The sequence below is a fragment of the Melitaea cinxia genome, chromosome 8 (assembly GCF_905220565.1).
Source record: "Melitaea cinxia chromosome 8, ilMelCinx1.1, whole genome shotgun sequence".
NCBI lineage: Eukaryota > Metazoa > Arthropoda > Insecta > Lepidoptera > Nymphalidae > Melitaea > Melitaea cinxia.
Window position 1 is genome coordinate 1,062,322 of NC_059401.1, and position 23,544 is coordinate 1,085,865.

Here is a 23,544-nt window from a genome sequence, read left to right on the forward strand (position 1 = left end):
AGGAACCGAGCTACAGAGGCATTTAGCTGGACGGGTAAATACAATTAATTATGTAGGCACGAATATTTACTTCATATCTGTAGCTAATTATACAGACTAGTATGTAACTCCCTATTCTATATATTATATGGACCTATTATATTGTCTGTTCATCTGTCATAGTAAAGTATGTGTATTGTATATCTTCTCATAGAACTTTACCAATATTTAATGGTCAACTAAGGACTCGTGACCAAGACACCGAGGTGTGATCGGCTGTTCTAAATTTAAATGAGTTATAAAATTGAAAATGACAATATTTATATTTAAATGCATAAAATAATAAGGAAAAAACGATAACTGGTATTGTCGGCAGCATACAAAGGTATCGTCACCGACATTCTAGCCGATATCGTGGCCCTGTAAAGTACATAACAACACGGCCATTTTCAGTAAACTGTGCAGAAGTTAGTCTACTGTTACTTATATAATTAAAGATTTCAGCGCAAATATATCTTGATACAGTATGACATATATGTTATTGTCTATATATTTACGACTTTACATAATTAGGCCACTGTAATGACGTTAAAAATACTTTTTTTTAGTGTTTACTCGTAAAAATAAAATACAGAGGCGTATTTTGTAATATCATTCATTCTAAGTTTTTTTTTTTTTTTTTATTGAATGCACTCTCATAAGGCACGGGACACGCCAGTGATTTACGAAGGAACTAAGAACTTAGTATTATTCTGAGATCAATATCAATATAAGAAATTTTGTCTGCGCGATGTCCCAATTTGGTTTCAATGATTCAATCTTTTTACATATCATACCTTCATCATACATTATAATTCCGTCATCAAAATATAAAATATAACATTAAAAAAAAATCAATTTCCCTAAATACGAAATAAAACATTATCCATTTAATAAAAGTCAAGTTTCTCCAACGAATTTACAGATGGCACACACTTAGAACTGCCATTAATATTACATCAAACACTAACGTACTAAACTAAAAAAATTCACATTTCGGTCACGAATATAACGAAATAATTCTTTAAAAAAAACCCAATTAAATACACTTTTATCAGACACCTACTCATTTTACTTCATTTAAAGCACATTTTAAACGTTCTCGTGGCCCCAAAGAAGGGAATATTTCTTTTATTTATTTACATACAATAACTGAAATAAAGGTCTTACTTAATTTTTTGTTTGGGAACCACATGACTTAAAATTAATGTAAACGTTAGTCAAAATACATGAAAAAAATTGCATTTAAGATAACTAGAAGCATTTAATATATTGTTGCTATTCATATAATTACAATACCTTGGTGTACCATATCCATCTGACCGATTCTATCCCTTATCATTCCTATTTACAACGATAATATTAAATTGTCATCGTCAGCATTCTCATTTCATACATTCTTAATTAACGTCATTTTATCTTTAGCTAAAAAGTCAAATAATGGTATCCTTTTTTTCCATATTAACCCTCCTTTTAATAACATTTTTATATATTTTAAAATTACCAAGCAATATAGAATCAAACCGTGATACAATAAAGACATGCTACATTTTTTCATATGGCAATACTATAAAGAAAACAATTATACAATTTGTGGGATGGCAACAATAACTTGTGTCAATAAAAAAAAATCGAATTGACTTTTTGTATCATTTAATTTCCTCATATTCAACGGTCACGTATTCTATTTAACGACATTTTATTATTTTATATATTACCTATGATTGATTATGGCAACGTATGTTATCTTGAATGAAGCCACGCTTCTCAAAAGCTCAAAAAAAAAGATTACTTTGCCTACAAACATGTGTTCGAAATTGAACGAGTATAATGAAGTTGTTTTTTTTTTTTTTAATTAAGAACTAGACTGTAGAAAATATTTCAGCTTTTTAACTAAAGATAAAATGCAATTACACATAAAAATGTCTTTATAACAAATATAAACAAGTAGCCTAGAGACGTCTTACCATCTTGGACACATAATTTGAGCTACAATTTATTTTTTTAAACATATATAAAATATTTGGGCATATTTATATCCGTATATATTGAATACGCACTTATTTATTAAAATATAAAATCGATATATGGCAAACAAATTGTTACTTAACTGCATCGAATGTTACCTGTATGAAGTACCATCTCAAAAGAGTATATATACTATCGGGCGACAATTTTACCGACTAACGATTTAGTCGGCAGACTAATCGATCGGTGAGTGGGATAATAGTTTTGTATTAATTATTAGTACATGTAAGTTGTCGAAGAGTGTCGATAGCGCAAATATATCCGTCTAACACTTTCTCGTGATCAAAATTTAAGTTTTGTATATCAATACACTTATTTTCAAGCCTTAAGAGGTTACTAAGACATAATGACAGATTCTTTAGCGTATCGTACATTTCGGATCAATCTATCGACAATTTTCTGACAGAAATAACGTAGTCATACGTTACGCATACATTACCGATCACATCGAAATTCATACATCATTTAAGAAAAATTATCCCACATAGTAATTCATTCAAATAAAAGAAAAATATACGAAAAATCAGAAACTAACTATTTCTTAGCTTATACGAAAAATGCACTTAATTTTGTGAGATTAGCGATTAGAACCGAAATAGAAGAATACGAAAAAAATACGGTGGGGGGTGATCGACCGCGGCACGGCTAGGACACAGACGATATCGCGTTGTGGGGGGAGCCCATTTGTGTCAAAACTTTGTCTAGCCACTGGAGGGGTCCATGGAGGTGGATCTCGATCCAGCAGGGCGTTGACGTCACATCCTGTCTGTGGTACTCCGCCCCCCAGCCCTTTACGAACGACATCCTGATAGTACACATCTTAGTCAACTCGTAAACCGCCTCGAAACCATGATTCACGCTCTGTGACAGGAGCTGAGCAAACTCCCGATTATTGAATATCTTCAAAGAACACCCAGGCGGTATCTTGCAAACGGTCGAGGGGTGGAAACCGTGATGGTGATTACAATTGCGACTCTGAACAAAGATCGCAGCATCCGACAAACACTCTGCGTACACCTCGCCCCCCACGTAGTACAAATGAACCCCTTTACCTATATGACGCCTCGTGTTCTCTATAGTGGAGTTCCGATTCACGTTACTAAGTTGACCGAGACAAAATCTGTCGCTATTGTTTGACGGGTCGGTGAAACCGTCAACTACTACTGAGTGGGAGTTGCAATGGAAAACCTCACCGACTCGACAGTTCAGCTCGTAATACGCTACCGACGCCCAATATAGGGGTTCTTGGTACGAAACCGGGGCTACTTCCCCGGGGGGTTCTGTATCATCTGATGGAGGTGAATACGCTGGAGGTGGAGTGTCGGGAAGTTCTGAAGTCGCCGATGGTGGGAATCCAGATCCGGAGTACGATACGTTGTGGGGCATGGCCGGTTCCGTCGTCCTCTGGAAGGGTAGTAAGGAGTGCCCCGGGGCGAATTCTGAATGCCGGGGCACGAGAACAGGGGGTAGTACTGGACTTTCGACGCGTTTATAGTGGTAGGGGTTGATGCATACCTCCTTTTGCTTGGCGCTGAATGGGAATTGGCAGATTTCGAGGGGTTTTAATTCGTGATGGCTCTGCAAGTCGGGCCATCGCCATACGCGGCAATAGATCACGTGTGGCAGGCCTTTGCGATGTGAGACCTGAAATATTTAAATTAAAAAATGTAATTTTGTGCAAAAAAAATTTTTTAAATATAAATTTCTATAAAAAAAATTACAAATACAAATAAAAGTAGACAAAATACTTTTTCATAGACAAAGATATTTTGGTAATTATTATTTTACGGTAACACAACAGGAAAATTACAAATTTTAAACATACCAGCAATTTAAAATATTAAGTCATTTAAGCCTAGAAGGTTTTTTTATTTATTTATAGTTTAACTTATATTTTAATAGATTTGAAAACAGTTGAAGGTACATGTTAATGTTACAGGTTAAAATTGATTTTAATTTCATTAATATAAATGTAACTGAGGAAGGGCACAGCAGGAATTTCCTGCTCAAAATATGGAGCAGCCCGACTGGGGTAGTACCTCGACCTTACAGAAGATCACAGCTAAATAATACTGTTTTCAAGCAGTATTGTGTTCCTGTTGGTGAGTAAGGTGACCAGAGCTCCTGGGGGGATTGGGGATTAGGTCGGCAACGCGCTTGCGATGCTTCTGGTGTTGCAGGCGTCTATAAGCTACGGTAATCGCTTACCATCAGGTGAGCCGTACGCTTGTTTGCCGACCTAGTGACATAAAAAAAAAAAAAAAAACTAATTTGTGTTATTATTATTGAATGTTTGTTTTTTGGAATTTTATGATTTTTTTTGTGTGATTATTTAATTAGTTAAAATTATTATTATTTTTTTATTGATTTTATTGAATTGTTTAAATTATTTGTTAAATTTAATGTTATTTGTATACAAAAATCTGTAGATAGAGGTAGAATTTGTGATCAACTTAACTAACGCATTGGGTTCACTGTAATGTTAGTTTTAAGTTTTTTATGCATAAATAAAGAAAGAAATAAATAAAGTTATTACAAAATAATTTTAATAACAGTCATTCCAGTGTCATTTAGTCTGATCTAGATTATTGCCATTTCAATTATTGAAAATAGAATATTATAAGTGTATGTCTAATTTCTCAATTTCTTACTCAAAGTACTTAATTATATAGTACTCTCATAGACCTATATCTAAGTGTATTATTAACTGCTTTTATTATTACGGCTTTGTTTGAGAAAAATATTTCAAACACTTTAGCTACCAATGTTGCCATGGTATTTATTGTTGTAACATATAATTTATATAAAAAAACTATTTTCAGTGTGATGTAAATTTTTGTGTTTGTTTCTAAAGTTTCATAAATCAAATGAAATTTTCGCGCAGATTATTTTGCTAATGTGGAGGGAGGCATAAAGGTGATCGATCAGTGCGGATAAGCTAAATTAAGAAACATTCAGAGATTTTTGTTAATCTTTGAGACATTCAAGTTATTCCTTCACAAAATTAAGTGTCATGTGTATAGCTCATACAAATTCGACCGATTCACTAGATGAGTTTTCCTGAAGTGATTAATTACTCCTTAAAAACTTTACATTTTCTGGTATAAAATGTATATAGTCTGCAACCTTTTCAACCCTTCCTTATCTTTGTAGAACTTTTATTTTTCGAAATATCTTGCTCATAATTTGGAGCAGGTGCATAGGTAGTATTGGAAACGTATGTTGGCTACAGTATCTGTTTACCATCACATGAACTGCATCCTTGTTTAACACCAGTTATATAAAAGTTGCCATCCATAAACCCTTAAAACCTTGACCCCTTAGGACCCGTCCTTAACTCAGATCTTCATACTAATGAAACCTAACCAATTATGAATCTATAAATAATTATTTGTTAAATTAAAACATTAGTTTCGGCATAATTTTTATTTTAAAAGTTACAATACCTGCAACCGTCCATCCAGCGATCGAGGTATAGTGACGCATTTCGAAGGTGTTCCGGGGCAGGACAGCGCACGCTCCAACTCCTCGATGGCTCCCTTCCGTTTCTTCAGTTTCTTCACCAGGCTGTCCACAGCTTTCTCTGCCCATTTCTCTTCTTCATCACCCTGGATAAGTTGTAATTTGAAGTTTTACGTAAATATTTGGACAAATTACACGCAAATGTTCTAACATAAAATTGTCTTTTCACTCGTCTTTCACTGTACGGTAAACACGCACAGCAAGAAATAGCCTGCTCAAAATGTGGAGCATTCCGACTGGGGAAGTACTGACCTTAGAAACGATCACAGCCAAATAATACTGGTCATTAGTGTTGTGTTCCTGTGGTGAATAAGGTTGAAGAGAGCCCTAAAGATCCGAGGGTAGGATCGGAAAAGCATTTGCGATGCTTCTGGAATTGCAGAAGGCTATAGGCTACGGTAATCGCTTACCATATAATTGTATAACAAAATACTAGAAAGAAAACATTGTGCGTTTTATGTTTATGGTATGTTTTAGACAATTTAATCTATATAAATAAATAAAATTGGAGTGTCTATTTGTAATATTAAAATAACCTCTTTTTACGTAATTCACAAGGATGTACACAAGGTATATATACTAAAATAACATTTTTCACAATTTTTGTCTGTCGTCTGTCGGTCGTTCTATCTGTCTGTCTGTTTGTTCTGGCTAATCTCTAAAGCGGCTGGACCGATTTAGACGGAAGTTTCACTGGCAGATAGCTGATGTAATAGGGAGTAACTTAGGCTACTTATATTTTAGAAAATTATTTATTTTGTAAATCTGTGAACAACAACTTATTTTAAGTTCCATGCGGACGAAGTCGCGGTCGTAGCTAGTAAATATATATAGTTAGACTCCAGTAGAACTGAACTCTCACTCTTATACTACAATTGTATAGAATATAGTAGAATTGTAAACTAAACAAGTAAACCGTTATTTGAAAACAATCTTACATTACAATTATTATATACATTGGATGTATATCATAACTTTACTATGATCAGCTGTTGAACATAATTAAATACGAAATATGTATTTAAAATAATTGTAATATTTAGGTGTAGACAGCTTTATAAGTAATAGTAAACATTTTAACTGTTGTAAGGCACAGCACGATATCATCATTTTATCATCATTTCAGCCTATCACAGTCCACTGCTGGACATAGGCCTCCACTAGTTTACGCCAAAAATAACGTGAACTCATGTGTTTTGCCCCTAGTCACCACGCTGGGCAGGCGGGTTGGTGACCGCAGTACTGGCTTTGTCGCACCGAAGACGCTGCTGCCCATCTTCGGCCTGTGTATTTCAAAGCCAGCAGTTGGATGGTTATCCTCCCACCGGTCGGCTTCTTAAGTTCCAAGGTGGTTGTGGAACCTTGTTATCCCTTAGTCGCCTCTTACGACACCCACGGGAAGAGAGGGGGTGGCTAAATTCTTTAGTGCCGTAGCCACACAGCACCAGCACGATATATTCTGCTCAAAATCTGGAGCAGCCCGACTTGGGAAGTACCTCGACCGTACAGAAGATTACAGCTAAAATAATACTTATTTCAAGCAGTGCTATGTTCCTATGGTGAGTAAGGTGATCAGTGCTTCTGGAGAGGAGGGGTCAGTATGGACGGCAACGCGCTTGAGATGCTTGTAATGTTGCAGGCATCTATAGGCTACGGTAATCGCTTACCATCAGATGAGATAGATACGCTTGTTTGCTGACCTAGTTGCATAGGAAAAGAAAACATTAAATCTGAGCTGGATCATTACATTTTCCGAAATTTGCCAATTTTTCATTTTACTAAGAATCTTTATTAAAAAATCAGATGTTTTTTTTTATGATATTGATTAAGAAACAAAGTATTAGAAAACTTTTTAAGTAAATTTCGGCTAGAATTGGACTAACCCTTCTTGAACTTAGCGTTTAGCAACTCATTTGGCGATTTAGTTTTATTTATCTAGATGAGTGTGGCAGGAATAATCCTCACAATCCTGGAGAGGACTGAACTTATAACGTACGCGTTATATAGAAAAAAAAAGTCAAACAAGTCAGTCAAACAAACTATATCTGATATTTGCAAATACAAAACTGAGCTACTCTATTTTGTTTTATCTAAGATATATAGTTTAGTAATCTCTTCTAAATTCTAATGCTGGATATAAGGACTGAACACAATAAGGACAAAATCCCCAATAAACCATCTGTTTATTAATAATGAAGCAGAGATTAAACTGCAATGCTTCTAAAGAAGAATAGGTGTAAAAATTACAATGGAATGTTAAAATAAAAACATCTTAACAGGAACAAAAAAATTTTGTAGCATCCATAAAAAATCTAATCACCCATGAACATGTTGTACTGCAACTACATTTATTACATCCTTTAAAGTTTATAATTAATAGTAGATAGTAGCCATGGGCTGTAAGGCATCAATTGCAGCCCGAGGGTGCAATTGATGCTTACACCCGAGCTAACTATTCTGCTTTACATCTCGGTTGTGAGGTAAGTAGAAAAAACCGGAATTACAAGAATAAAACATTTTATTTGTTGAAATTTAGAGTGAAATGAGAAAAAAATTTCATTAAAAAGAATAAAGTAAAGAACTTTTTAATTTTTTTTTTAATATCGAAATTGAGCTTCGCCTTTCGATATTTAAAATTGATGACTATTATACGCACACGAAGATAAGGCTGAATAGCAAAGAGACCTCTTTGGTCATTGGGCTGAATGCATTATGTCTATTGCCAGTATGATGGTTAGATGTACGCGAACTTTTTGAAAGAAAGAAGTGATTTTTTAAATTACTTACCGCCCTAGGGCTTTTCTAGCTACATTATTACCCTAGAGTGCTAATTAGTCACCTACAAGCCCCATTTGGAGGTAATAAGAACCTACTTACGGAACATGAGAGATGTAAATTGAATAAATAAAATATGTTAAACAAAAATAGTACCGAGTAAAAATGAAATTTATAAATAAATCCTTTATAACCGTAAATAACACATTCATCACCAAATAATAAACGGATGAGTCAGATTACTGAGAACTCAATTGTAAGTTGCAATGAGTCATAGAAAAATACGAAAAATAACAAAAATATTACAATATTTGTTCTTGAAAAAAACAACAACATAAGATATAAATGTTATATAAAAACTTGTTATTTTCCTTGAGAAATTTACTTTTTCCAAGAACACAGGAAGGATGCTTAAATAACATTACTAACTATATTAGAACCTTTTTCTTTGAAATTATAGATTATTATAGAGATCTGATCCTTAAGAGTAATTTTTAAAATTTACATGTTTTAATGATTTTAATATACCTGTGGTAAGAAAACCCAAACATATACCATGTTTGGGTTTTCTTACCATGCCTCAAGATATTGAGCTGTTGATGCCAGTTGTTATCATAGATTATAGACACCTGATAGCGTTCATTACTCAGCATATGGAATATTACTGGTAACCCACAGTGGAGCAACGACGTAGCGAGCTTAACTTGCGCCCGGGGCACAATACGTTTTTAGCACCCACCCCATTCGAAAACGATTTATGTCTAGCAGTTTATTGTTTTGCGCATCGCACCATTTGGCGTCCTTTTGTGAGTAGCGCCCGGGGCATGATTGGGGGAATCATGCCCCGGGCCTTGTCTCCCCCTTCGCTATGCCACTGCAGTGAAATAGCATTGTGGATTAAGCTTCGACTCTCCTTAATAATAACAGTCGAAGTAAAATGTGATAGTCAGAGTAAATGAACAAGCTGGGATTTTAAAGATATTTATTTGCACTATCCCTAGTTGTGTCATGTCTAAATTTCATTTATATATCGGGGTTGTCAGTCAATATCAGTTATAAGACTGCCTTTGGACTTTTTAAAGTTTGAATATTGTAATTTTATTTCATGTTCTTTGTAAAATATTAAATAAATTGTAGTTTAAAATAATTCATTTTAAATAACTTGCTTTTGGAGATATTTATTACAAATAACATTCATTATATATAATTATGTGGTGTTTATTATTTCCTTGCATAATTATATATGCTTCAGGACAATGTAATTAATAGATATACCATTCACAATTACATTTACACAATAATTAAAGTAAATTGTGCATTTTCTGTTATGTATATGATATTTTATTAATATAAGGGTATGTTACTATACTAAAAACTCTTATTTACTAATTAAATTGATTGATTAAATAATCAGTAAATAATAAATTATTAAAATAAATAAATGTGTGAAGTCATTTTTTGCATTTTTTAGTATAGACTAAAACTAGATTTTTCACTTCAGACTATCGCAGTCCACTGCTAGACATAGTTCTCCCCAAGGTCCCGTCACACACGGTTATATATAAATAAATATTGTTAGCCAACTAAAACCATATTAACTTGCAATCCTCTTTTTAGTGAATAGTCTGGAAGAGATCACTATTTAGTCCCAAAAGTAGCTCTGGGCAGCAGATATATAGTATATTCTTTCAATGGGTAGCAGCTCCGCATGACAACATTACAGAACAGATTTGCTCGTAGTCTAGACTGATTGTAAATAAGCACGGAAAAAATTTTTGTGATAACACCACTCATAAACACTCGGTACTTAATCTTAAGCTTTGCTTTCTGGATAATTTTCTGTATGTCTAATATTTAAATTAATAAATATATCCCTCTGTTAGGAAAAAAAAATGGTGTGAATTAACTTATGCTGACCTAATACAGATATGGAAATTTTTGTTTTATTTTTAGTTTTTTTATCATTTTAATTATATTTTGATACATTTCATAGAGAATTTTAATTTTTAAATGTAAATCATTCGTATGGAGTAATTTTCATTTGTATGTTGGAATAGAAACACATATTTTTTATTGGGTTTTTGTAGAACCTGTTCAAAATTTCTCAGAATCTAATGAGAAGTGATTATTATTTATCCATAATTGATTTTCCTCTAAAACACTTGTGTTGTTTAGGTACATACTTTGCAGTGTCAAGTTATATACCTTATTCATATCTCATTTCAATGACTAAATCATTTATTACTCATACATGTTAACAAGCCATACAAGCATTACCAATTTTTAATTCTCTCTATAAAGGGTACATTCATGATCTCAAATAACGTATAACTTATTTAAATAATAATAATATAATAACTATATTGTACTAACAAATTGCCATACAGAGTAAATTTCAATATTAAATACAGCATTCTTAACACTTTAGAGTAGAACTACCAACTCCAGAAGAGAAGCTTGCAATAATGGGCCTGTTAATCAGTAATAATATTGAATCAAATAACATATACAACTAGGGTTGCCAGATGGCCGGGAATTCCGGGATTATCCCGGAACTACGTGTCTTGTCCCATGTCCAGGAATTATAGTTGATTGTCCCGGATTTCAAATACTACTAGTTTTCTAGCGATTTACAAAAAATATTATCAATTTTCATATATTTTTCAACCAACCAAATTCGTTATCCTCAAATTGTCCTGGAAATGACATGCTTGAATCTGGCAACCCTATATACAACTCATATATACATAAACGTAAAACAAAATCATAGGTACACAGAGTACAAATAATATGGTAAAATTTTTAAGTTTTTTATCTATTCTTAATTGTATAGTATCCGCTCTCATCAACGTAACATCACTCAAGCATAAAGTTTACATATTGCTGTAATTTCTTAATTTTAATCTTTAAGGTATTTTAAAATAGTATAACATGCTTTGTCATATTTTTTTTTTTATCCATTATCACTTAAATTCTTTAAATATTTATTTAGTTATTTTTTCAGTTGTAATTTTTTTATTACAAAACTATTACACATTCTAAAGATGTTCATTTTCATTTACGTATTGAATAATCAAAGAAATTATGCTGCAATTTTTAATTATAATAATTTACCATAATTAGTAACTATGTTTACGAATTATAAAAAAATCAGTCAATGTAGTTAAAGTTCAGATTAAGAACCTTTTTTTATTATGTTTACCAGTTACTTCTGCCTATTCACAGTTAAATTTTACCTGTTCCTTTTTTTGCTCCCTTATTATTGAAAGTTTAAGTGATGCATTTCTCAAAGAATGACACGTTTAAAAAATTATGCCGCAAGAAATATTCTTAAAAATGTTGATAGAATTGTAAGTTTCCAAATAGCTGCTTTAATTTTACGCTATTTATGCATATTAAATATTTTGATTAGCAATGTTATATCCGTTTTCAAGAATACCAAGATATTTTAAATTATTAATTCTTTAGAAGCAACCTTGTTATTCAATATTTTATAAAATAATAAATAGTAATTATTTTATTTATGCCGATCTAGTTAGTCTAGTGGTCTAGTTTGTAAACGCTGTTTCGCTATATTAACGTTGTATATATGCTAAAAACAGGACGCTAAAACTGAGTTCAGATAATGGTAATTCCGCATTGATTTTTAACGATTCTTAGATATTCTTGGCTGCCTTACCTGTTTCCAACCCAGTAATTTCTTTACAGCGGGACTTGTGAACGAAAATAAGCTGTTCAAGCTGGACATAGGTCCACTGCTTGAAGATTCACCATCGTCGGTGTCCATGGTGACAAAAGTATATAAAGCCGCGATGAATCACCAGGATTTACAGGAGCGCGCGACCCCGTTCACGTTTTAACTACGGAAATGTTCACTTTGCCATCGATCACCACTATTTCACTTGGTATTTCCCACAACGTTCGCCAATTGTAATCACGAATACTACAAAATAGCGATTAGCGTGACACTAACAGGAAACAGATTAAAATTATTTGAAAGCGGACGTTATTGTCTTTATTAAGTTTGTATGTAAGTCATGTAAGTGTGTAGTATTGAATTTAAAATTATATACAATATTATCTAACAAAATTCACAAAACTATATAATGAATATAAAAAAAATAATCTTAAATTAATATTTTATAAATATTATAAAATTTATAATATTCTGTAATAATGTTGCCATTGTTTATTTATTTAATAAGAAATTATTATCGCTTTTACCTAGAAAATTCTCGAATTTGAAGTGTCAGTGTCCGTTCGTTCATAATTCATACTGAGCTCTAGAACTTTAGTCTTGTTGAAATACTTGAAGTCTTGAACGATTGTTAGCGCGAAGTATAACTAAGTTATAGTGGTAGTAAAGGGTTCACTACGGTGTGATCTCAATTTTATATACAAAAAAAGTAATTGTTGTAATTATGGATCAGGTAAGGTTATGCCGACTTCAGCTGTTTTGGACGGTTCGTGGGGCAAACAATAAAAAAAAATTGCTGTTTTCAGGTAAATCAGTTAAAAGAAAAGGGTAACGCAGCTCTAGCTGCCGAGAAATTCGATGAAGCGATCAAATTTTACACCAGTGCAATCGAATTAGATCCAAACAACCACGTTTTATACAGTAACCGTTCTGCGGCTTACGCGAAGGCGAAAAAATATGCCTTGGCGTTAGAAGATGCGAACAAAACTGTGTCATTGAACCCTTCATGGAGTAAAGGTTACTCTAGAAAAGGTAGCGCGTTAGCGTATCTTTGGAGATTCGATGAATCAATCGAGGCGTACGAAAAGGGCCTGCAATTGGACCCAAGCAATGCACAGCTGGCCGAAGGGCTGGCGGACGTCAAAAAACAGGCCAAGGAAGCTAAAATAAGGACAGATGCGCTGTTCGAAAAGCTGAAAGCAGACCCTCAAACCAGAGAATGGCTGAAGGACCCAGAATATGTGAAAATGGTTAAGGTAAGTTAAATTTTAGTGAAAGATACCCAATAACAATGACATTGACAAATTGAATGAACTAAGTAATACTTCTATAGCAAATATACATAAAATTGTACAAAATGACTAAAAATATAAACTGTTGTGAAGAAAAGCTTTATCTTTGTTAATATATATAGATTACGCGTTGTTTGTCCGCGATGGACTCCTAAACTACTTAACTGATTTTAATCAAATTTACACACCATGTGCAGTTTGATCCAACTTGAAAGATAGGCTATATTTTATTTTGATATATGTAAATATTATATTTCAGAAAAATAAATAAATAAGGCAATATGAAGTTTGCTAGGTCAGCTAAGCTCAGTAATAATGTATGATTGCAGTTAAAATTATTGTGGCATTTCCACACACAACTTTAAAACTATTTCTATTCTAGATTAACCAAACTTTCTTTGTTTAAACATGCTAATATTATAATCTTTAAGAATTGTCATTATGCTAGAAATCTTTGTGGTAAGGAAAATTTTAGGCTATAAAACACATGCTGTATCTAATAGAAACAAGAAAGATTGTCATATTATAAAGTTTACAATCAACAACAGCATTTTTACATCTATAATCACACATATAAAGATGAAGTGGAAAGGTGTCTGAGAACTGTGCATACAATTAATGAAAATTTTATTCCAGTCATTGGTTTTGGTTAAATTTAGTTCCCAAGTAAATAAATATAGTACAAATAATACGTGTGGCTGTGCAGTTTTGACCTTGACTTCGACTATTATTAGAACACGATTATTAAAATAATCATGATGTTGTCCAAAATGTTTGTGATTCAGCAAGCTTGCGTACACGACATATCAAATTAACCTATTTAGCCTACAATGTCCCACTACTAGGCATAATGGCCGTACACCAGGAGGGGGGGGGGAATGAAGCATCCCCCCAACTTCAAACTAATGACAGAATTTTTAGAATTAATAAAAATATAAATAATAGAATTTAGATAGACGAGGTAATTTTTTTATGTACTTAGTTCAATTTTCTAGTATGTACTTGTTGAATTTTTTAGACATTTATTTTCTTCTGGGACCCCGTAAAAAATTCTGTATATGACCATGTTAGGCATATGTCTTTGCCATGTAGAAACGGGTAGATCGACCGGTATATCAAGTAATTGGTAATAATATGCAGGAATAAGCTATTTGAAATAAAATTAAGAATTTCTTGTATTTAAAAAACGAAATAGTACAACATAAAATAAAAAAATATTAAGACAAAAACAAGATATCAAAAGTACTAGGCAAGTTTCCAGCTTATAAGCTCGGACTCGTGGGTAACGGCTTGTTTCAAGTAAAAGATAAAAAATAATATTTAGGAAAAAAAACTTTCTATACTTAACCAGATAAAGACTATGGCGTTTGAATAATTATACCTTGTCTGCGAATGACGGTCATTGTTAAGAATGGGCTCATATTAAAATGTATGATAATTTTATGATGTATAATTAAAAATTGTAATTAGGGTTGTTAACATATCGATTTTAAAATTCTGAGGGGACTTACCGCGATTTTTATTTTGAAACTCCTTACTTATCGGCGCCGTTGCGTGACGCCTGCAATGACACCGAAATATCGCGATTTTGAAAATAACAATTGCAGTAAGTTGAATAGAGTCGAAAGTGCATTCTACATGACATTGGCGAAATCATCTGTGCTCATTTGACTCTATTGAAAGCCATTAACCCTGAAGAAGAAGAAGAGTCGAAAGTGTTACCATATCATCTGTAGAATATATTATTTATTAAATTAGATATAACTGAACAGAAAGAGTAAATAGAAAGAATAGACATTATAATATTATGTATCAACCTTATGGCAACCCCAATTGTAATCATATCACATGGGATGTTTCTAGTATAGTTAGTGATATGGATTTTTAACGATATTGTTTTGTGGTTTCCGTTCTCTCGTACTGGTTCTATTCGAAAGTAACTACTAACAGTACTAAATTCTTCAGGTTGACCATTTTGTAGTAAGTAATAGTGCGAGAATTGATCTTAATAGCAGTCTACGCGGTATCAATTCCTACTCAGGACATATATTTGTATTTATGAACATATTTGTTACATATATTTTTATGAAATTTTGTGTGCATATCGGTTAGGTCTGAGAATCGGCCAACATCTATTTTTCCTACCCATAATATATAGCTAGTATTATATAATTATTGGTGTTAGTGTTTGATTCTTTGTCTTGGACATACATCACTATACAAAGGGCACAAGCCCTTTTATTAAGTTTTTATACCATACTTAGTCCAGATTTAAATAACCCTGCACTGTTTTATTTTTGGTGATGTGTGGCGTATCTGGAATAAATGTTTTGTCTTTCTTACTTTCGATATTGCATTTTCTATATTTCTCAATTTAAAACTGCGTTCGTCATAAATACCGTAGCCGGAAATAAAATGACGGAAGACTGCTCTGAACTTCCCTTAAAGCAAGAGATAGGAAACAGTTAAATCTTCTAAGTTTTATGTAGTAGATATTCGGTCATCAATAAGTATTAAAATGTAGCTACTAAACGGTTTTCAAATAAATCTCACCCTTAACAGTCTTAAGCTTTATTTCATCTACTTTGGAGCTAAATAAAGTTTCGAACTATTTTTATTTGCACTATGTGATTTTTAATAATAATAATAATAATAAACGCTTCACACTCAACGGATCGCCCAGTAGGATTTTCTCTTGTGTTGGAGGACCGGAAACACACAATACACAAACACAACACCCAGACCACGACTAACATCTATATGGTCGATACAAATGTCTGTCGTGAGCGGGAATCGAACCCGCGACCGCTAGCGCCGATTTAGTGATTTGTTTCCAATCTTTCTGATATTTTTCCCCCGCAAAAAATACATATTAATTTAATTAACAACCCAGACTAAGTCATGGTATCAGATAAAATACTTCTAAAGCAGAAAAATTATAACAACCAGATAGTGTCATTGTTTTTTGTTAATCATTAATTTACAAAAAAAAAAACTCACAACGAAATGAGGTTTAAGAATAACGAGTGAGAAAACGAAAATATGTAACTGTTATAATTTTACAATGGAATTGTTATGGAATTGAATCAAGTAGACGATTTACTTGGCCTGGCGTTTCGAGTTACGATGTTTATACTCGTATTATAATTTCATTGAAATAGGGACGCAGGAAATATCTTTTTCAAAATTTGATTCTACCTGATGATGATCTATTTGATTCTATTTGATGCTAGATTGCGGAAGTACCTTACAGAGGATATTTTAACAATCTTAACCTTACAGATTTATAGTATAAAAAAATAACAAAATAATCAGTTGGGTTTTATGACTTTCCTTAGCCTACATATGTAAAAACAATTGTCCAAAGTATCCTGGAAACTCCTAACCTTCTTATCCAGCTATATGACGCGGTGAGCCGTAAATGTATATATAGAAGTTGTATATCGTATGAATAGTTAAATTAACTGCATTAAATCACTTGCTTTGATGCTAATTTCTCTGTTTCTAGAAACAGCAGATCGTGAGATTAGCATGTTGAAACAAAAGAAGCGTTTTTTTATTTTATTATTATATATACTAAAGTTACTATAGGACTAATTTATTATAAAGTTTTATGGCACGCCTATTTAATAAATAAATTTAATATTAATAAGTTAACCTAAAAAAAATCTCTTTCAGAGTATAAATCCAAACGATGTCTCAAACTTAGACTCTTACTTGTCGGACCCTCGTTTCATGCAGACAATATCAGTCATGCTTAGTCTAGATATTGGTACACCAATGGACGTCGACGACTCTCCACCACCGGAGCCTAAACCGGCTCAACCATCAAAAAAAGAGGTACCACCTAAGCCGAAATACGACGATTTACCCGAAAATCGCAAAAAAGCTTTACAAGAGAAAGATTTAGGTAACGAATACTACAAGAAAAAGGACTTTGAGAATGCTCTAGTGCACTATAATAAGGCGATAGAAAGTGATCCAACGGATATTACTTTCTATACGAATATGGCAGCGGTGTACTTCGAACAGAAAGATTATGAGATGTGTATAAAGGAGTGCGAGAAAGCGATTGAGATTGGTAGAGAGAATAGGGCCGATTTCAAGCTTATCGCGAAGGCTTTTACTAGAATTGGTAAGTGCTAACGGTATTAATATTCTTTCCTGTAATACTCATTGCATTGGGTTAGTTATGAGTTAACACATTGAATGCCTCGGGGGACACCAGTTGGGCCTCACTTGTTTAGTCCATAGAGCCAGTTTAAAAGTCCTTATTTACAAAATTTATGTTAAGTTATTATTGCATCACCATACCCATACTTAAAGATCTTACTTATTTTTTCTTACACTACATGAAATATAGTCGTAATAGTATAAGTCATATTTTTTAGGTTGAATCTGGCTCGCATTCATGTGACGTCCCCCGCGGCACCAATGGAAAAACTGTGTGTCGGCTACATGGTTTACCCCATGGCCAAACAGAAAAATTAAAAAAATCAAGCTGGCGTTTTACGTGTTAACTCATAAATTATAATATAACTAGCTTGTGTCATGATATTACACAAGAAAATTGTCACATATGGAGTATTTTTTTGCTGTGTGGTTACACTAGTAGACAATATAGCCACCCCCTCCTCCTAAAATAACCATCCAACTGCTGGCTTTGAAATACAAAATGACAAAGCCAGCCCTGCGGTCACCAACCCGCCTGCCCAGCGTGGTGACTATGGGCAAAACACATGAGTTCACGCCATTTTTGGCGCGAACATGTGGAGGTCTATGTCCAGCAGTGCACTGTGATAGGCTGAAATGATGATGAATGGTGTGTAGTTTTTGTCAGTTAAAGTTTTACTGACAAAATTAATTGAAAACATTAGATATTATGTACTTATATATTACGTGTCATCTCTTTTCAATATATTTACACCTCTTAACAAAATGAACCTCATTAAAGTCTACTTTGAAAGCACTTGTATTTTGCTTTATAATAATGATATAATATTATATAGTATACAGTTACTCTATTTATCTGGTATTGTTATTTGTTTATACTCAACAAATCATTTAAAGTGAAAATTCTTAACTATCCAATCGATTTTTAAAAAAAAAATTATTATTGAACAGGTAACGCTTACAAAAAGATGGAACAATGGAAACTAGCAAAGACATACTACGAGAAATCGATGTCTGAACACCGAACGCCCGAAATCAAGACTCTTCTCAGCGAAGTAGAGAAGAAGATCATCGAGGAAGAGAAGAAAGCCTACGTAGACCCCGTGAAAGCTGAGCAAGAGAAGGAACTCGGAAATGAATTCTTTAAGAAGGGTAAGTTAGTCAATTTTTTTTTATATAATCTTTAATTATTAATGCTACATACAAACACTAGCTGTAGCCTTCGCGCGTTGCTACGCTTTTTTTTTTCATTTTTATTTTTTGGTTGTACCAACGGAGAAGCCCTTATGGGCTCATGCACAACACTGCTGAAGTTCATGACATGATCAAATGTATAGTTTACGATTCTATAAAGGACATACAGACAAATGGTCATATTTATATATATAGACTTGCTGACCCCGCAAACGTTTCTTTGCCATATATGTTATTAACCCGCTTAATCCCCCCCCCCCCTTCCCCCTACAACTTAGGGGTATGAAAAATAGATGTTGGCCGATTCTCAGACCTACCCGATATGCTCACAAAATTTTATTAAAATCGGTCGAGCCCTTTCGGAGGAGTTCAATGTTTAACACCATGACACAAGAATTTTATATATTAGAGATATAATTCTCATGTCAACTGTGACAGGGCCCAAACACCTCTGAAACGGCTTGACCGATTCTTATGAAACTTTCTGCACATTTATTAGGTCCGGCTTGACCGAGTCTTATAAAACTTTTTGTGCACATTTAGTAGGTCTGATAATAAATGGGTCTTAAACTATTTTTAAACCCCTAAGTTGGGTGGCCAACATTCAAAATATTTTTTTTATTTTTATTTTATTATGGTTTGGCATTAAAATACAACCCTCAATTTTCATAATTTTCATATTATTAATAATATGACAAAAACAACATTTGCGGGGTCAGCTAGTTATATAGCTAGTAATAAAGTGTTAAAAATAATCACTCATTGTGTTTCTACTTCTGTAACTTTATTAAGGAATGGTTAATAACATGATTTATTACTACTTGTACTTCATAAGTTATTGATAATTTGTACGTGTGCCAACTAGTGCCATCGATTACTAATTTTCTATCCAAAGGTGCTTGGAAGAGAATTATAAGCAGCAAAATCATATGTTACAACTGATGTAACTTGTAAATTTTATTCGTTTCAACAATTTTCCATTGGTGTTTTTAAGTGTAAAATTAATGATTAATAAATAATGTGCTTGGTATGAATTGTCTATTAGAAACTCGTCCTTTTAATTCGATATAAATATAATTCGAATAAAATATTAATAAGTCTCTTATTTGAATTCAATCTAAATTATTAAATATGGCTTTTGAATATTACACAAGTGTTTATTCTGAATACGAGCTCAAAGTTATACATCTAACCCTATTTCTAACTAATAACCTTTTCTATATTATTATACAAATATTTCCAGGCGACTACAGTACAGCAATGAAACACTACTCCGAAGCAATAAAACGTAACCCAGACGATCCCAAGCTGTATTCAAACCGCGCCGCTTGTTATACTAAGCTAGCGGCCTTCGATTTAGGTCTTAAAGACTGCGAGCAATGCTGTAAACTAGATCCTAAGTTCATTAAGGGCTGGATTAGAAAGGGAAAAATTCTTCAAGTAAGTACAGACGCTTTTACTTAAATAATATTTTTGTTAAGATGTTTGTATTGAAATTGAATCAAATCTTTAACGGTGTGACACAAAATATTAGGACTAAGGTTTTGTTCTTTTTTAACAGACTTAAAAAAAAGTGGTTCTTTTGGTGGTTTATTATGTGTACCTCATAACTTCTTACTTGGTTTTCCAATTGTAATAATTCTTATTTTTAATCAAAACCTGGTACAAGAAGTAATTGTGGTCTTATTTTAAATTAATTAACATCTCAAGAGTACATTTTAAGTTATAACTAATAATAATGTGTCTTTAATTGATTATTTTGTCAACTACCCACGTTTTATTACCTATCGGTGTGAATTAAATCAGGTTTTTTTTTCGTTTGCTAGCAATTATTAAAAACATTTTAATTTTCTTGCACGATATTTATAAATGTATGTATTATTCTAAATTATATGGATGAGATCCCAAATTTAATACTCAACAGTTTGGCCTTAACAACTTTGTAAGAATTGCTACAACTTTTGCGTTTATCATATTAAAGTATAGCTTTAACCTTACATTTACTTTCTAGGGTATGCAACAGCCCGCAAAAGCTCTAAACGCATATCAAAAAGCTTTGGAGCTGGATCCCAGCAACGCTGAGGCTTTGGAGGGATACAGAGCTTGTTCTACACAGCTTAACTCGAACCCTGAAGAGGTAAGCCAGAATCACATACTGTTATTTAGGCTGTTTGAAGTAAAACTTCTTTATGCACGCTCGATTTGCGGAGTTAGCTGTTGAATGCGTGACGAGATCGTTACGAAAAGTGTGATTGGGTGAGGCGAACGTAGCAAGGGAGAGAGAGAGGTGCGAGCACACATTTTCTTTCTCTCATAGCCAGTTACGTTGCGTTATATTTCAGACACAGTGCAGGCCTATTGATCAGAAGTTTTACTTCAGTCGTGTGATCTAATTTGTATCATTAATACTCTGCCATTTTTATGGTGTTATGGGGCTGTTTTAAGGTGACCAGAAGTGACGGTGAGAAATTGCGGGTAGGGTCTGCAAACATGCTTTTGATGTTACAGGTGTTGTACAGTAAACGCTCACCTCAAGTGGACCTTACGTTTGTTTGCCGTTCTTATTGTTTAAAAAATAAATGAAAAACATTTAAGAGATTCCTAACACGATTACATCACAACAGGTCCGCAAACGCGCCATGGCAGATCCAGAAGTCCAGAGTATCCTCCGTGACCCAGCCATGCGTTGTATCCTAGAACAAATGCAACAAGACCCTCAGGCTCTGCAGGACCATCTCCGTAACCCTGACATTGCCGCTAAGATACAGAAACTTCTCGAATCCGGTCTCATAGCTATACACTAACTCTAGATACAGGATCTCTAAAGCAGACTAATCTAACCTTGGATCTTTCTAGATTGGCTTAGACCGGGAATCACCGTAGATACTGTTATTACAATTGTGGGTCAATGTTGAATTAGTGATTTACCGTTTTGATATTTAGTGTAAAAAAATTTAAGTGAATTTACAATATTGTGTGTTTAATTCCATGAATTTTGCAATGGTAAAGTTCATAATATTATAATTGTTCACAGATGGCATTTCAATATATCTAACAAGTCAGAATTAAGTAATAATCGCGTCAATATGACGACCGATGCCTTCAACTAAAATGTTTGTAATTTAGTAGTAGCTTACGAAATAGCATTTTAGCAAAACATTAAAACTACTAGGAATAACCAATTTTACTAGTACAATACCATTATAAGTTCATTGAGAGACTCCTGATCGACCAATGTTAGTTCAAACATCTTAAACATCTTAGTTCTAATAAGTACATAAGAATTATTTGTCACAAAGATGTCAAATTTGTTTATCACTGATTCACCATTGGCATGCGATTATAATAACCAAATGGCGTTCTAGATAGGATACATCTAGTAGCGGAATTGGGATTGATTTTGTGATGTTGCTATATTTAATTTTTTTAATTAAAATTTTAATTTGTTTAAACGTAAACCTTGTTTTTATAAGTCAACCTCCTTTGAATCGTAAAGATACATTTATCATCATTACAGCCCATACAGTCCACTGCTGGACATAGGCCTCCACAAGTTTACGTCAAAAATAACGTGAACTCATGTGTTTTGCCCATAGTCACCACGCTGGGCAGGCGGGTTGGTGACCGATACATACATTATACATTTATATCTTACTTTTAAAAAGTTTGTGCTTAATATGGAATTGAATATAATTACGATATAAGGCAATAATAGTTTAAATATCAATGTGTGTAGAAATTAAATGTACTAAAGCTCTTGTCATCTTGGCTCTATTATAATTATTGGATTTTTCATTTTTCTAACATCAATAATGTGCTGGACTGAGCAAAGTGTGATAAAGTGTTAACAATAAGAAAAGAACTAGCTTAGTATTGTCTACTTGTAATATAGTATGACTAATTTGAGTTTGTCATTTTATGCTTGATTTTATGGAACTTCCTTCATTGATACAGCTATGTCGCCGAAATATCGGAATTTTCAAAATAATATTGTAATTTTATTTCAAACATTAATTAATATATAAAGCATTAAGTCCAGTAATGTCACAATATTACCTTAAGCTGCCTAAAAACCAATAAAAAACTTGTATTTATTAAATTAAAAAGAAACAATATCAATAAAATCAATCCCAATTTTTTATAAAAATCAATTTTCAATATGTATTTTGATAATTCGCGAGAAAATTTAAATATAAGTTAATAATTTACGCCTACTTAAATAGAATTATGAGGTTTGTTTTAAATGATAATAACAAATAACTGATGATGTTGTGCTTTGAAGATATTTAGGGAGAAAAGTTTTTAGGAGGTTACTGCAATGTTCCGATACACATTCAAGTTCTATGAAATATGTCATGTGCATTATCTATTAAAAATGATTTGACAAGTATTCTGTAAGGAATTGATACTAACTTGTGTCAATATTAACTTTTTTGGATCATATCCCTTGTTTGTGGTGTACTTGGGAAAAATCTTTGTTGATTTTACTCTGTGAAGCATTTAATAACTTGTATTGAAATAAAGCGGAAAAATTTATTCATTACTATGATTGACATACAACAGAAAGTCTCAAAGTTACTGAGGTAGGGCACAGCAGGAATTTTCTGCTCAAATATGGAGCAGCCCGACTGGGGTAGTACCTCGACCTTACAGAAGATCACAGCAAAATAATACTGTTTTCAAGCAGTATTGTGTTCCTGTTGGTGAGTAAGGTGACCAGAGCTCCTGGGGGGGTTGGGGATTGGGTCGGCAACGCGCTTGTGATGCCTCTGGTGTTGCAGGCGTCTATAAGCTACGGTATTCGCTTACCATCAGGTGAGCCGTATGCTTGTTTGCCGACCTAGT

General features: G+C 33.2%; 2 protein-coding genes across 2 annotated transcripts; one reads left to right on the forward strand and one right to left on the reverse strand.

Annotated features, from left to right (window-relative positions):
* Window positions 1–618: 618 nt before the first annotated feature.
* On the reverse strand, window positions 619–12,317 carry LOC123655940 (protein mothers against dpp). The gene is made up of 3 exons (XM_045591678.1): window positions 12,023–12,317; window positions 5,493–5,654; window positions 619–3,690 (listed from the first exon to the last, which is right to left on the reverse strand). Exons 1-3 carry the CDS (start codon window positions 12,128–12,130, stop codon window positions 2,692–2,694), a joined length of 1,269 nt encoding a protein of 422 aa, XP_045447634.1. The 5' UTR covers window positions 12,131–12,317; the 3' UTR covers window positions 619–2,691.
* Window positions 12,318–12,764: 447 nt separating this feature from the next.
* LOC123655762 (stress-induced-phosphoprotein 1) lies at window positions 12,765–22,157 on the forward strand. The gene is made up of 7 exons (XM_045591516.1): window positions 12,765–12,773; window positions 12,847–13,296; window positions 17,011–17,467; window positions 18,457–18,657; window positions 19,943–20,139; window positions 20,711–20,836; window positions 21,324–22,157. The coding sequence occupies exons 1-7, from the start codon at window positions 12,765–12,767 to the stop codon at window positions 21,501–21,503; spliced, it is 1,620 nt and encodes a 539-aa protein (XP_045447472.1). The 3' UTR covers window positions 21,504–22,157.
* The last annotated feature ends 1,387 nt before the right edge of the window (window positions 22,158–23,544 follow it).